This window comes from Saccoglossus kowalevskii, chromosome 13, assembly GCF_978046115.1.
Source record: "Saccoglossus kowalevskii chromosome 13, keSacKowa6.1, whole genome shotgun sequence".
Taxonomy (NCBI): Eukaryota; Metazoa; Hemichordata; class Enteropneusta; family Harrimaniidae; genus Saccoglossus; species Saccoglossus kowalevskii.
Genome location: NC_140653.1, coordinates 26570518 through 26587855, shown reverse-complemented (window position 1 = coordinate 26587855; position 17338 = coordinate 26570518). Strand labels below are relative to the sequence as shown.

Genomic DNA, 17338 nt, shown 5'->3' with positions numbered 1-17338 from the left:
TAGTGTCGGTGATGCAACTGTAAATTGTAGAAAAATAATTGTGCTTTGAAAATCATGCAATTTTGTTGTGGTTACCCTCATCCAAAATATATAGTCTAAAGCCTAATCGGTGTCCATATAGCATCTTTTGGCGCCCTAACAAAACTTTGCTGGTTTCTATTGAGATTTTGTGTAATTTATATGGGGAAAAAACATAATCAGATTGGGCGTGCCTCTAATGCATGCCTCAGAGTGGTAATGGAGATAAAACAAAAGGATGAGTGTCAACTTGCCAAAGAGGGCGCACTATAAAATACACTTCCGGGTAGCTAAGGGAAGAGTAGGAAATCAAACAGGCGGTCCACAGCGGTCATTAACGCGGTGGTGGTAGGTGCTCGCCGGTCGACCGCATTTTATGCAAATTTATGCATAGATTCCATGACGCCGGCTGACCTCGGTCTTCCGCAGTGGGCTCGCACAGCAATTCACACTTATTGTCAAGACCATTAATGAACACAAAGAACTGGGAAATTAAAAGGATCACAAAGTTCTAATGAAAAATTAAACCAATTTGGCTGAGCCAAAAGCTAGGAAGCTAGTCTATAATAGTTGACATTATTTTATTTGCCTGAGCCTTGGAATGAAATCACAAAACGATCCAGAAAGACGTAGATATCAACATAATATAAAATATGATCGCATTATTTTGTGAATATATATCATGCATGGTCTCGAAAATATTTAGAAAGATTAATGTTTCGCGTAGACCAAATATAATCACGCATAAGTATAAATTCAAAGTGTTTTTAATACATTGGTGAGAGGTCGCATTTACGTGAACAAGAACGTGCACTAAGAAGGAAAAGCAAGCCAAAGTCAAAACTGGGTGTATCATGGACTTGGCGCTGCGACAATTGAGTGATCGTCGACATCATTTTGGGTCACAATTGAACTTCAAGTACGTTGCGAAACTTGCTACGCGGCGATGCTGACATCAAGTGTGTGTTGACCGAAGTTTGACCCCAAGTCAACTGGCGCGTTACCCTAGCAACCATTTTTGACTCCCATGTGCGAAGCACAAAATGGGAGTCTTTGCAGTTAGTGTGTCTGTATGTGTGTATGTGTGTGTGTATGTGTGTCCGACTGTTCCACTGCTATCTCAAGAACCATACATCGGTTTTTGATGAAACTTGGTGCATAGATGCTCTGGGCCAATGCGCAGATTTGATTAGGTTTTGGTAAAAATCCATGCTCGTTAATTACCTAATTTGCATGATAATTAGCTAATTTTTAGCTGTTCTATGACTGTTCCACTGATATCTAAAGAACCACTCATTGGATTTTGATGAAACTTGGTACATAGATGCTCTGAACATATGCGCAGATTTGATTAATTTTTGGTAAAAATCCGTGCATATTAATTACCTAATTTGCATGATAATTAGCTATTTTTTAGTGGTTCCATGACTGTTCCACTGATATCTAAACAACCACTCATTGGATTTTGATGAAACTTGGTACATAGATGCTCTGAACTAATGCTAGGTTTTGTTTAGTTTTTGGTAATAATCCGTGGATACTAATTACCTAATTTGCATAATGATTAGTCAATTTTCGGTTTTTCCACTGATATCTCAAGTACTAATCATCACATTTCAATGAAACTTGGTACATAGATGTCATACGACACTGCACAGACCTGATAGTTTTTATGGTAATATCAGTACATATTAATTACCTAATTTGCATAATTAATTAATTTTCAGCATTTGATATAAGTAGTTAGCATTACATTTCAATGAAACTTGGTACTTACATACTCAAGGACTATGCAGAGATTGATTGTTTTCGATAAATATTTGTGCATATTAATCACCTAATTTGCATAATTAGTTAATTTTCAGCTTTTCCACGGGTATCTCAAGTACTAATCATCGCATTTCAATGAAACTTGGTACGTAGATCCTTTAGGACTATGCAGAGACCTGATTAGTTTTAGGGTAAATAATTGTGCATATTAATTACCTAATTTGCATAATTAATTTTCAGCTTTTCTACTGATATCTAAAGTACTAATCATCACATTTCAATGAATCTAGAATTATGCAGACCCAATTAGTTTCCGGTAAATATTTGTGCATATTAATCACCTAATTTGCATAATTAACCAACTTTCACACTGATATCTCAGGTACTATACATCACATATCAATGAATGTACATGGATGCTGTAGGACAATAGACAGACCTGAATAATTGTGGGTTAAAATCTGTACATATTAATTACCTAATTTGCATAATTAACCAATTTTAAGCTTTCACACTGATATCTAAAGTACCGTAAAAACTCCAAAATTTCGACCAGTTTTAAATAATTGGTGTTAGAAATGTGACGTGTTTTTAGAGTCAAAATTAAGGTGCATTTTCGGACGGTCGAATTTTTCAGAATAGAAATCAGCAAATGAAAAAATTGGGATGATAGACAGTGTGCTTCATTAGTTTTTAAAAAATGCAATGTCCGTCAATTGACGTAAACTTCCTCATGTTTCACGGTAAAAGCAAAGGTCGTGGCCGAGTTGTAACTCAAAATCTAAACAAAGTCATCAATCAGTGAGTATTATGACAAGCAAAACAAAACATCAAGACGCGGAGAAGAGGTCAGCACAAAACTAATAGGTCAAAAGACAAAGCTGTCTCGCACTACCTAGGAAAACTTGCGAATGTTCGAAGTACAGGTACCCATTGGACAAAAGATACATGGAAGTTTAGCAAACTATCTCCCCGACCCAGTGCAATGTATCCGGTTAGAATCAAAGCTCACGTGTCCCTTACTTGAGGGACCAAATTCTGCCGTAAATTCGCCCTTGGATTAAAAAATAAAATGGGATTTAAGAAAATAAAATGGGACTTTTAAGGTGTATTTTGGCGTCATTTTTCGGACATTTCAATCAATCTTGCCGGCTAAAATAGAGTAAGTTTTACCGTAGTCATTGACGTCTGTCTATTCAAGAGTACATGTGTATGATTTTTATCGTGACTAGCGTGAGCGGGTAAGCTTCCTTTCGAGAATGAGCTGTTATCACTGTGAACAATGTTAAATTATTCTTCAGATGACCAGTTTATTTTTTAAAAACAACTAATTTTTTTATTTAAAAAAAATCATGCCGTTTTCGCATCAAAATCCAAGCCAAAATATCGTACTACAACATCAATCTCTTCCGCATTGCATTCAATAACATTAACATATTTAAATAAGCTATGGTAATTTGAACACGTTGGCATCATCCAGCTTTTTGATTGGTTAATTAGCGATTTGACCTATTTGACCTAAGAGAACATGGCGGATATCCTACAGCATCAAACGTTTATACGAGACCGGAATCATTCGCTTACGATGAAACTAAGTTGACTTTTATTTGTATTTCATAACCATTCAACAAATTTATTTTGTGTACATTATTATAATCACTACTGAGTACAGTAATAATCAACAATTCAGAAACGCAGCATGCCGAGATTTTTGTGTTCGTTTTTATTTGAAACTTCGTTGATTTAGAATATATTTTCGTTACCAATAAAATAAAAATCTCTCAGTCAATCAGAAACCCGGATTCATGCCTTCGAGGAAGGTCCCGTTTGAACGCTCACATCGGGTTTTTTTTCGTTTGGGGGAAAACTAAAACTGGTCGCAATTTTCGAATAAGAATGAGTCGGCAATTTTTAGTGGAGTCGAAAATTTGGAGGTAAATAAAACACCGAAGCCCGGCAAATAAATAGGCGATCGAATTTTCAGAGGGGTCGAAATTTTGGAGTTTTCACGGTACTAATTATTCCATTTCAATGAAACTTAGTACAAAGATGCTCTAGGACAATGTACAAACCTAATTAGTTTGGGGTAAAAATCTGTTCATATTAATTCCCTAATAAGCATAATAATTCATAATTTTTTGGTTCTAATCACATTTCAATTAAACTTGGAGACATAGATTTTCTGTTACATTGCGCAGACCTCATTAGTTTTACACTCAAATCTGGTCATATTAATTTTCTGATTTGCATAATTAGTTTTCAGCTAAGTAATTTCGAATTATATTTAATGTGTTTCCAATACTTCTCAGCACATGGGAGTTCTTTCTAAGCTTTCTTTGATTTTTCTTGGTCCTCGCTTCGATCTCGTAAATTTATTATATCCGGCGGTACTGTAATAACACAACTTGTATCCAACTCTGTATTGGTTTTGAATATTTCAACATCGTTTACTTAGTGTGCTGCTTTTCTAATAACGCGAATATGTTTACAGTATTGCACGGGCTCTAAGTATTTCAACTTTGCAATGTATTGCAATGTTTTATAATAATTACGCAAAGTAAGTTATTTTTATTATTGTTGGGACACTAACCCGGGCTATTGGGTCTGTGAATATTTTACCAACTTGATAATGCGTTGCATTCGTAATTATTGCGCAAATATAAACATGGGCGCATTTAAATCATTGAAAAAGATAGTCGGGTCCCCGAGTCAGGTGTCTAACGAAAGTCGAGAAAATATTTTAAATACTTGTGACTCATCGGTGAATTATTTTATTCTAAATAAAGTGAATATGTAATATTAACCATACAATATCATGCGTAATGTTAAATTTTTCTATAATAAACTCGCAGCGCACTTCGATCGCATTGTCTGCGTGCATTTCGACTGAACTCTAATAACCACGTGTTTGAATTACGTGCGGCAATGGGCAATGACCTCAATGAGTTCATGCACTGACATATAAATTCGAACCACCCAGTTTGACGCAAAAAGATATAGTTACTTAACATTTGTTCAAAAAATTGGTAAACTCTCGCGAAGAGTTAACTGAAAGGCAACGTCGTTTTTGACCAAAAAAAAAAACATGTCAATACAAGATTATGTGTGCATGGTTAGATTTATAGAACGTACATGACCGCTTAACTCTGTTTTTTTTTTAATAATCATGTCGCACGTGAAACACAGGAGACATTTTAGTTCGTCCATTTCTTGTTTACCAATCTTGAACTTTTTGTCTGGAATGCGATACAGGCAAAGAATAAACATTAATGATACCCACCGTTGTCAAATCAACAAGAGGCTCGAATCAGGAAGGCTCGGCTATTTAAAACTTCGTAAATAACATTCTTTTCATATGGTAGACTTTATTCAAGTGTAACAAACGTAAGTGAAATGTATGGACGAGTCATAATACTCGTACCTTCGAAAGTTACGACTCTTACTCTTACAACATTGTTTCACGCAACAACAATTCGTATACAGCATTGGACTTATGGATTTTTATATTAATAAAATACGTGGGCCGATAATATTACCATATGCTTAGTATTTCCATGCCAGCGATGCTCGTAACCTGCTCGATTTAAAAACAGCTATTTGAAACAAAGACTCATGGAATCACAAAAGAAACTGTTAAGTACGTATTTCTCACCTTTCCTGCAACTGGTACCGATGGCCACTGCGGTAGAGACCCCTAATTATAAGCAGTCTGCGGCTCTCCTCGGTGTACCACGGAGAGCCGTGGTGAACCGCCTGTTTGATTTCCTACTCTCCTTTAAACAAATTCTGCCAAGGTTAAGTGGTGAGGCGATGACCTTGCCTGGCAAAGGTGTAGTATGTTATCATTTGACAACACTAAGATTTGCATTTGATTTGTTCTAACAGGTTAATATCTACAGGCTGTTAACTAAAGGCTCTGTTGAAGAGGATATTATAGAGAGGGCCAAGAGGAAAATGGTTTTAGATCACTTAGTTATTCAAAGAATGGACACCACTGGTAGAACGGTGTTGTCCAAGTCTTCTAATCCATCAAGGTGAGTTGTGCAGGACAGAAGGAAGTAGGTTTAACCGTGTTAAGGGATGTCATTAATTAGGGCATTACTTAATGGTTTTATGAAGAATTAGGAATTAATGTTGAGGTGATTAATGTTGTTTAGGGATGTCCATAACAATGGAGGTGGTTAATGATGATCTGAAAGATGAATGACATTTGTGAGGTGATTAATAACCTAGGCAAGGTGATTAATGATGTTGGAAGGTGATTAACATCGGTTACACTTCATCTGTGCTTTGTTTGCAAATGTCTTAATGATAAGTGATTAATGATAATGCAGGATGTACTTATGACAATTGGAGGTAATTAATGATAGGGGAATGGTTGATTGATGATGATGAGAAAATAATATTAGAATGGTGAATAGTGATTGAAAAGGGATATGATGGTTAAATTGCTTCTGTAAATTTTGATGAAAGTTGGCTTCAAGAATGAATAGGGAAATCTGAAAAATGTTAACAGCAAGCTACTTTTGTAACCTTTAAACCTAAGAAATGTACATCATTTCTTTCATTGTTGATCAATTTTTGAAATTATGCCCATTTGGTTCAAAATTAACAAAGACTGGAATGTACTTTGAAAAGTCCAGAATGTTAAACTCAAGTTTTGGCTAAGACATATTTTCACATTTGTAATTCATGGATTGTGAGAGTACAGTATTCATACTAAAAGTTCTTGTGAGGCTGAGTTTTAACATAATCTATCGTTAACATGATTAATTAAATATTCACAGTGCTTCAACACCATTCAATAAAGAGGAACTTGCTGCCATTTTGAAATTTGGTGCTGAAGATTTATTTAAAGAAGCTGATGGCGAGGAGCAAGAATTACAGGTGGGATGGTTTTCTACCCTCTCTCATAATTGTTGTGATTTGAATTTCAACAACCGCTGTATGATGGAGTTTCAATATTGTTACCGAGTTATTTGTAATTATTTTATGACAACATTTTTGGCACAGTGGGGAAGAAAAGTACTACTGTAAAATCTGTTTTGCAAACTGTGGCTTTTATTAAAATGGTACAATTCAACAGTACATACAAGAAATGGTGTATTTTTGTTTAATTTATTAAGGCAGCTTCTAATACAGATTTTACGGTACCATTATATTAAGAATTATATGTGCCAAGTTTAGCAGTTACCCATGTTACAGAACAACTTGTGATGTTGGCTCTCTGTCATTAGTGCAATCATGATGTATTTATGTTTTACAAATTCTACATGTGCTATGTAATAGGTATTGAAATTTGATCTTCAACACCTGGAGCATGGTAATCTGTATGTATTTGCATCCATTTGTTAGTGATGTGGCACATGTTTTTAATGTGAGCCGAGAACTGATTATTCATCACTGGAGTCTGAATATTGACTAATGAGAGAATAAAACAGTTTGTTAACCTTTTCGACCCCTGACTTTATCAACCAAATTTTTCTGCACATTTTTATTGTATTCTTCGATATTTCTGGAAATGAATCCTAATTTTAGAGCCAACAGACAAAATTTGAGTCAATTTTCAGGTTTTACTCAAATAATTTGACTTTTTGTCCTAATCTTCATAAGGAAAGTGCATATTATAAACAGGACTATTTTGTGAATTTGTGATGAAAAGAGGGTACTGGTGATTAAAAAGTTAAACTTGTTGATGGTATCAAATCTTCTAAACTGAATCTCCCTGCACAACTTAATTGCGTTGTAGGAGATGGACATAGATGCAATACTTGAAAGAGCCGAAACAAGAGAAACAGAAACAACAGGAGGAAATATGGGAGATGAGCTATTGTCTCAATTCAAGGTATTTATTTATCAATAACTCAGAAAAGTGTTTGAGGATGTTGCATAAAAGCAAGGAATTTATTTGAAAGTGGTCATCATTGAGGACAGGTCTTGTACATTTGGTAGATTTTCAAAATTATGTAAACCGTTAAATAATTTTAATCATTTTATCATTGGGGATGAAACTTTGTTTAAGTTGCTGTGACTCGCTGTCTTAATATTGCATTCACACTTTGGTTGAACAAATAACATCACTTGCAGAACAAGTTAAAGGTGTAAAGTTTGTGAAAATGATGAAAGATGTTTTTTAGCTCTGCTGTCGAATTTGTTGATTGTGTGATTGCTGTCAGCGTCCGTGTCAATGTTTTACTTTTTCGACTTCTTTTTGAAAACTACAAGCCTGAATGCTTTGATACTTGGTGTATATTTACCTTGGGTAGACCTCTCTCAGATTTGTTCATTTCATGATGATATCTTCAATTCTCTAATTTTGGTGAATATTTTTGGTAAAAAGTGATATTTTCGACTTCTTGTTGAAAACCGCAATTGCTTTGATATTACATATATAGTTACTACATGTGGACCTCTCCCAGATTTGTTCATTTCATTGTGATATCTTTAATTATCTAATTTTGATGAATATTTTTGTCATTTTTGATGAAAAGTGATATTTTTTAATTCTTAATTGCAATGTGCATTGCTAACAGCGGAGCTATCTCAGGCTGCTTGTTTCTAATAAAAAAATAATATTTAAAGTAGATATCTTGCTGTAATCTTTCTATTCATTTCATTTTGAGTACTGGAGGTGCATATCCCTTGGATAAACCTCCTAACTCTGTTAGTGTTCTATTATTTACAAATCTTATCATAGTCTGCAGTTAATTTCTTATTTCCCATTCACAATCTCAAGATTTTATGGTCTGTCTCTGTAGGTGGCTAACTTCACGAGCGTGGAAGATGAACCGATTCCTGATGAAGAAAGTAGTAAGAACTGGGATGATATCATCCCGGAAGATGCTCGAACAAAAGTGGAAGAGGAAGCCAAACAGAAGGAACAGTTAGATCTTTATTTACCACCACGTGTTAGGAAAAGTGTCCAAATGGTAAGTAAACTTAAAAATTGATGAGCTTTCACTTTATTTCCTTGACCCCCTAACCTTGGGGCATAATTTTTAGAAAGTTGGTCATAAATCGCATGACAATGCTCATTGGTTTATTGTGTAAAATTGTGAAGCTATTGTCCCATGTTACCATGAAATAGCATTCTTTTGTGTATTACAGTGGCGTATTTTGAGAAACTTGTCCTTTTTTTTTTCAAAAATCTCTATTTTTAGAACAATTTCATAGAGCACAATGTTAAAGAAGAATTGCATTTTTTGTCATTTTTTAAAGCCGAGATTATTGAAATAATTGAGAACCACAAAAGTACCCCATAATATGTTCAGCATATGTCACCGGCCTACAATTTAAGATATGACATAATGTCTGCCATACAAACCTATGGTAAAAGCATTATAATATCCATTGAAATTGAGCTAGTGACCCCAACTTTTTTTCAAGTCAATTATATTGCACTGGAGTACAATTTATTGCAAAATGAATAAATTCTGGGTATTTGCATTTAAGGTGCAAAAACAAGTCCTGTTACACTCTCCTGCTCTGGCATTTTTCACTGTAAGGTCAATTACACCAGTTTTTAACTGTCACTCTTCCAAATACCCCATCCCAGAATGGGATCTTTCAAAAGGTTTCACTTTACTGTGAAATACTTATTCACTTGGAATTTATTTAACTAAAGAGAGATGATAAATGAAAATGTGAAGTGAAAATAAAATCCAGCAAATGTACCTTTTCCCCTCTATATTTTACATTCAACTCAGTAATTAAATTATAAAAGTAAATACTGTACAAAACCCCGAAAGTTTTTTTAGTGAAAATTAATTCACCAGTGAAAACTTTTGGCAAGTTGATGAGACTCTCCTGAACAGTGCAAGATTTACATGCAGAACAATAAAAATACATTGTACAGTGGTTTGCATATTGGCACCATAGAATGTTCTGTGGCGTAGCTTCACCCCTGAGAATAGAAATTAATTCACTTAATGTTCTACCATATAGATGACATATCAGGGTAGTGATACTGAAGATGTGAGAGGTAGTAAACGGAAACGGCGGCAGAGATCATCAAGTAGTGACAGTGACTCTGATGAAGACAAAAAAGTGAAAAGAGCCAGGGGTCGACCCAGAACAGTTCCAAGAGACACATTCAAAGGATTTACGGATGGAGAAGTCAGAAGGTAAAAAAAAATATTCTTACCTTTATCCAGGCATTTTTTGATTGCAGGGGATATGTAAAATTTATCAGATGTTTAGGACCTTTTCATCGTTAACTTGAGAAACTGATTTTATTGTTTTATACTGAAAAAGGTTGAATGTTTGCAATTTAACTTTGAGGATGATCGTAAATACGTAATTTTATAAGTCGCACTGAGACTGCCCTGTCGCTATGCTATTGTTCTAGACAAGGAGAAAGTGCACAGAAAGTTTTCTTGTTGAATTAAAGCAATTTGCTAAAACGAAAAAACTTATTAGAAGATATTGTGGAGAGCACTAGTTGTGCATTGTCATATTTTTGCATTCATAATTCCTTGTTTCACTTCAGGTTTGTACGGACTTACAAGAAATTTGCCCATCCAATCACCAGGTTAGTAAAAAAAATATCTTGATTTACATCATTGGCCATTTTTCAATTTTAAACCCCCTAGCCTGCTATGTTATGTTGAGTCTTCAGATCTAAAGATTGTGATGGCTGTTTCAGGTTGGAAGCTATCGCTGGTGACGCAGAACTTCAAGAGAAATCTCAGGCTGATCTCAAGAGACTGTGTGAGGCTGTCCATAATGGTTGTATTGAAGCTTTGGAGGAGTACAAGACAATGATGGCGGAGAATCCAAATTTTGATGGTTGGTGGTTCTACATTAATGTAGTTGAGCATCAGTTATTTAAGCTGCTTATTAAATTTTTTGTCATTAGCCAGATTGAAAAAAACAATTTCGTTAACTGATATCATTGATCCAAATTCGTAAAGTGTCTTTGTGCAATATGTTTTTAAAAACAATACAAATAGGTCCTTCAGGTAGACATTTCTCAGATTTGCTCATTTCGTGATGATATCTTCAGTTCTTTAATTGAAATGTGCATTGCTAACAGTGGAGTCGAGGGCTGCTTGTTTTTTTTCCCATGGCCTCCTTGTAATTAGGTGCAGTTAGTTTTATCTTTTTCATCGTTTCTATTTTGAAACAGGAAAAAAACGAGGACCAACACTAAAGATCTCCAGTGTTACAATTAATGCCCAATCAGTATTAAGGCATGAAGAGGAACTAGAACCATTGGCGATTATAATTCCTGCTGATCCAAAGGAAAGAAAGCAGTAAGTATCAATGGTTGACTCTTGAGGGTCGCTATTGTTGTGCGCATGGTGCGGTTAAAAAATTTCAATTATTTTTCTACTAAATAGAATGGTACCCAAAAGTAAAAATATTATTTCCTTTATTTTTACATATTTGATATCATGTTACAAGGATTAAGAAAATGAATTAAAAATACGGTGTCATCATACTCTGGTGGGAGAAAATCAGCCAATAAAATACATTGAAAATAGCATGTTTTGGCCGTTGTAGTGCAGTTTACCATTATTTGTTTAAATCTGATGGTGTTTTATAACAATAATGAATCCATACAGCATCGTATTTGATAAAAAAAAAAGGGTCTAGCTGTGATAATGTGTACAGTTTCATCTCAAAAATAATCTGGCCAATAGACCCTTTTCCTCCATATGGTGCTGTAGGGGGGATTATTAGTCCCCGTTCAGGCGCAGCCTGAAAAGGGGACTACTAATTCAGGTTATGTCCATAATTCCGTCTCCAACATTTTCTCAGAAATTCTACAGCAGATATCAGTGAAACTTGGCAGGTTGATGAACATGTCCCCTCCGAGTATGCACGTAATTTTTTTTCCAGATCTGAAAATCCCAAGTGGGTCTTTTTCACGATTTTATCAAAAATTGCCTCTCCCGGCAACATTGACAAAACGTCTGCGCATGCTCAGAATAAATTAATTACTGTAAAATACTTTATTTTTGCTTGCAACATTTTTTTGCTATTTTCGCTGAAGGAATGTTTCAGTTAAAATAAAATCCAGCGAATATACCCTTTTCTTATATTTTACAGTCAACTTGTCAAAAATCAATGAAAATAAATTCAATACAAAACACCAAGAAAAAGTCTTTTCAGCGAATGATAATTCCAGCTGAAATAAAATATTTTACAGTAGATTAGATCTGTGAGTAAGGCTGCTGTTATTACGGCACGTGATTTCTCCATTGCGTGCAATTTATTATAGTACTGTTTATACATGTATTCTGTTTGGCTCAGTGGTCTCATTCACTCGTTACTAGAACTAGTAACTTTATTTGATTTCAAGAACTTCAAGAAGGCGGCATAAGAGACGTGTTTGCAAAGGTAAGTTTTCCAGTTTATTGGGGTACGATTGGTGTACATTTCGTGACGTACGGACGTGAATATTATGATGATTGCCAGCTTTATATTCTTGTGAAAAACCAAAAAAAGCAAACAATTGTCTCTAATCTACGAAACTAGTTTGTGAATTGTATACCCTGTCAAATTATTGTACACGAACGATTAATTCACGAGGACATAGTTTTCAAGTACCGGTAAATCGTTTTCCGGTCTTTTGCTTGTGTAGCGATTTCCGAAATATTCACAACTCGGGGGGGGGGGGATTTCCCTGTGTCGATCAATTTATTCATTATATAATAGCAGGTTGCCTATGATTATATTCGTATTTTTTATGTTGTGAGCATTGAACTGTTAGTTGCAATGAAGATTTTGGCGATCTTGTGCGATTCAACATGGCGGATGTACAGTGACAACACGTGTATGGACGGTCGGTCGAGCAGTCTGCAACGGACCACAGTCTGTGAACGGACCGTTAATGTTTTGGATATTTCATTCACTCCTGATGCCTAAAAGAGTCTAATTTATATTTTACCGTAGTCATTGACACCTATTCAAGAGTATCATGTTTATTGTGAATAGCGTGAATGGGTAAGCTTCGTTTCGACAATGGGCTGTTATTTCTGTGAACAATGTTAAATTATTCTTTGAATGCTCAGTTTATTTTTTTGAAAACAACTAATTTTTCGATTTAAAAAAAATCATGCCGTTTTCCCCGTCAAAATCAAAGCATAAAGATCTTGCTAAACATCGGTGAATCCCCTGTTGCGTTCACCACGAGGTCACTGAGCCGTCATTAACATATTTAAATGACCACGTGTACTGAAATAACATGGCGGATATCGCATCGCATCGCATTTACATTCGACCGAAATCATTCGTTTACGATGAAACTAAGTTGAATATTACTTCCAATTCATAAAAATTCAACGAATTATTTTTTTGTGCGTATTATAATCATTACTGAATAATAATAAACAATTGCAATACTTCGAAAACAAGTAAGTTATTCACTTGCGAAACACAGAATGACCAGATTGTGCTACCGTGATCATTTGCTACCGGTACTAACAACTAAGCAATGTATTCGTGTTTGTATTTATTCGAAACTTCTTTTAGAAAATACTTTACTTTTCGTAAACTTTACTGAATTTTTGGGGGGATTCAATTCCAACATTTCGCGATGCCAAACCAAAGGCCTTTCACTCTTTGAGTGTGACACCTAAACCAGAAGTTTTATGGTGTATAAACTGGCACTAAATGAAAAAGCCGTTGAACCTTATTCAAATTTATAAGTACATGTTATTATGTATTTAATTATGAAAACTGACTAAATTAAATGTGATCTTATTTTTAATTTGAACAGAATTATGATTTATATCGGTAATGACGTTTTCATCCAATATTAATAGTGCAATTGTTAAAATGCCTACCTACACATTTATTGTTTTTGTTTCTGTTGCCCTGAAATAGACATTTGTAAAAAAAAATAATTTAAAAATCATGCTTGATTCAAATTCAAAAAAAAAAGATGTAGCCATGTAGCCCCTTCCTGTTATCTGTTTCCAACTTCTTCCAGAGTAAAACTGGTGAAGCCATGTAATTGCCATACAATCATAAACTGTGGGAAAACTTATGTTATTGAAAATCTTTATTTTGTTGTCTGTGAATTAATATAATATTTGAAATGGTGTAATGGTGCAAAATATTCTCAAGCAATTGGTTTTCTGGTGGCACTACACTGTGCATTTATGCATGATCTCAGCTTACTAAGTGATGATGGTGGTTGAAATGGAAAACTGAATACAAAAATCCAGTAACATCTCAAACGAATTTCCGTCTGCTGTGAATGCATGTTTCGTTACATCAAATAAATAACCCAATTTTATTGATTGTATCCAAAAACATGGTACCAATGATCTGAAATTTCAGGAGTGCTCGCTGAAGGTTTATCAATCTTGCTTATTGTCTTGTTCTTTACCAATCCTGCATTTCAGTTACTAGAATTTATACTAAAAAAAAATAGTTTCTGTTTTTCTTCTAATAATTCGGCCACTCTCAAAAACAAATATTTTTCCATGGTCGAAATGCAAGAAGAATACAAAACTACTGTGATTGCATAGCGATACCTGTAGGGCCATTGTCAATTAGTTCGCCTGATCAACACAGCGTTATACATAGGGCTAATATTGAATCACGGAGTAAAATCTCTAGAACCGCTCAGATTGGTACATACCGGTATGTCTTATGAACCCACATGTGTATATCTTTAACAATACTCATTTTAAACTTTTTTTTTTTTACAGTGGTGCTGTGAACTGCTTCAATTTTGCAAGGCAATTTTTTCTGGGTTCCTACAACATGGAGTGTCAGGGACTTTATTGAAATTTCATAGAATCCTGAATATATCTAGAAGTGAAAATTAAATGGTTTACAGTATTTTATACCCATTAATAATGATGAAATGCAATAATATCACTGCACTAAAAAGACTTCAAACAATTATTGTTACTTCTCCATTGAAGGTTATGAGCAGACCAACCTTTACTGGCTTCCTTAATTATTACATGTACTTGCTCTGAAAACATAGCTTTTACAATTGTTTAAATTAACAGATGTTGTTCTATGTACAATGAATACATTTTAAATAATAAACCTTACTGTATTAATAAAAAATTGTATTTGACAACATGAGAATGATTCTGATGCCCAGTGGTGATGTTGAAACAAACCCAGGTCCTGGTAATATACTAAGACCTGATTAACAAAGAAGTCATGTACATCAAGGTTCACTCAGATTTATGAATGCAGTTTCTTGAGCAAGTATACATGTATGACAAATAGTTTTGTTGCACTTGTGTACTCTGAGATTCTGAACATGGGTCAGTGGAAGTTTTTAGTTGTCAGTACAAAACTAGATTATGGGAAATCATTTTATGATGAGTTGTACCCACATAGAGTACATATTCATTCACCTGTTTGCAGATGTTCCTTGTACTACTTTATAATCAAATAACGGGGACTGTGACATTTCATGTCTTGTTACTGCTTAAATTAAATTTAATAACCACTTTCAGTTATGTTTTTATTTGTACCTTGCAAACATCTGTCAACTCTGCTTGAATGAATAGTGTGTGTATATATGCCCTTCATTTTTAGGCATCCTTTGTATTTGCATGTTTATTACGTTTACAGCATGGCATGATTTTCCTAAATTTCATTAATATGTATTTTGGTTTAGTTATCGCCTTGCATCGCGTACTAAAGCCGCTCATTGGGATGTGGATTGGGAGAATGAAGAGGATTCCAAACTGCTCAGGGGTATATATGAATATGGTCTTGGAAGTTGGGAAGCGATTAAAATGGATCCAGAATTCAATCTTCACGATAAGGCAAGTCATTTTCATTATAGGTGCTTTACGTGTAATGTTAGGAGACGGGAAGTTAGTAATTGGTGAACTCTTTCCATGTCGATGTCATCATTGTTGTTAATGAGGATCATCATAATATTGAACTCGGACATAATGTTGAGCTTTGGTTATCTGATTCTGATATGTTTGCAGATCTTACTGCCGGATCCCGAGAAGAAACCACAAGCTAAACAACTGCAGACTAGGGCTGAATACTTGGTTAAAGTGCTCCGGAAAGAGGCACAGGCAAAGAAGGATGGGCGAGAGGTATGGGATGGTGTAAATATTATGTTGTACATGTACAGTGAAACTTGTCTGAATGGAACATCAATGTGGCTGACAAAATCAAGTTTACAGAGGTGTAGAGTTTTTAGAGTTCTTTGATATTTATTGCATTATATATGCCTACATAGAAAAGTCAGTGGAAAAGCGTCTTAAAACTTCATTTTACACAGGTTTCATTTTAGAAAAGTTTTACTCGGCATGTGCATCTTGAGCAATCAGTCATTTGAATCTCAGGATTTATATGTGTGTATAACATGTTGACTATCAAACAAAATATACAGTGTCGTCTGAGCTTGAAGTTTCAACTAAATGAATTTTTTAGCTCCGCTGTCGACTTTGTCGAGCGGAGCTTATCATATGAGTGATTGTCCGTCGTCGTCCGTGTCAATGTTTTACTTTTTCGACTTCTTCTTGAAAACTACAAGCCTGAATGCTTTGATACTTGGTGTATATGTACCTTGGGTAGACCTCTCTTAGGTTTGTTCATTTCATGTTGATATCTTCAATTCTCTAATTTTGGTGAATATTTTTGTCATTTTTGGTAAAAAGTGATATTTTCGACTTCTTGTTAAAAACCGCAAATGCAAATGCTTTGATAATACATATATAGGTACTACATGTGGACCTCTCTCAGATTTGTTCATTTTGTAATGATATCTTTAATTCTCTAATTTTGGTGAATATTTTTGTCATTTTTGGTAAAAAGTGATATTTTCGACTTCTTGTTAAAAACCGCAAGTCCTATTGCTTTGATATTACATATATAGGTACTACATGTGGACCTCTCTCAGATTTGTTTATTAGTCCCCGTTCGGACGCAGTCCGAAAACGGGGACTTATGTTTTGCCCTGTGTGCGTCAGTGCGTCCGTGCGTCCGTGATCACCTGTATCTTGAACATGCATGGACCGATTAAGTTCAAACTTCACTCATACATCACACCTTATATGGGACATATGCACATGCATTTTTTTCATGATCCGATTAACGATAGCCGAATAGCGGCCATTTTAAGGCCGAAAATGCATCAAAATCGCACATTTTCACCATTCCGGACCCGGATCTCAGTTATGCATGGACAGATTTTGTTCAAATTTGGTACATACATTAAACATAATAGGACCTTGATGCACGTCATTTTTTTTTTTGGATCGGGTTCGAAATGGCCGACTGGCGGCCATTTTGTTTTAAAGAATTCAGTTCTGGATCCGTATCTGAGACATGCTTGGATTGATCGAGTTCAAACTTCACACACACAAGGTACATCATGTCACAAATATGTATGTGCATTTGTTTCATGATCTCATTAACGATAGCCAAATGGCGGTCGCTTTAAGGCCGAAAATGCATTGAAATCGCACATTTTCACCATTCCGGACCCGGATCTCAGTTATGCATGGACGGATTTCATTCAAATTTGGTACATACATTAAACATAATAGGACCTTGATGCACGTCATTTTTTTTTCGGATCAAGTTCGAAATAGCCGACTGGCGG

General features: G+C 35.0%; 1 protein-coding gene across 1 annotated transcript in view; it reads left to right on the top strand.

Moving 5' to 3' along the window:
- LOC100375547 (ATP-dependent chromatin remodeler CHD1-like) overlaps nucleotides 1–17338 on the top strand; it is a 61453-nt gene that overhangs the window by 32553 nt on the left and 11562 nt on the right. The window contains exons 24-33 of the mRNA XM_085507152.1: nucleotides 5674–5822; nucleotides 6576–6675; nucleotides 7538–7633; nucleotides 8547–8717; nucleotides 9733–9911; nucleotides 10277–10318; nucleotides 10433–10575; nucleotides 10916–11042; nucleotides 15389–15539; nucleotides 15711–15824. Of these exons, the coding sequence (XP_085363278.1) occupies nucleotides 5674–5822; nucleotides 6576–6675; nucleotides 7538–7633; nucleotides 8547–8717; nucleotides 9733–9911; nucleotides 10277–10318; nucleotides 10433–10575; nucleotides 10916–11042; nucleotides 15389–15539; nucleotides 15711–15824 (1272 nt within the window). The remainder of the gene's footprint in view (nucleotides 1–5673; nucleotides 5823–6575; nucleotides 6676–7537; nucleotides 7634–8546; nucleotides 8718–9732; nucleotides 9912–10276; nucleotides 10319–10432; nucleotides 10576–10915; nucleotides 11043–15388; nucleotides 15540–15710; nucleotides 15825–17338) is intronic.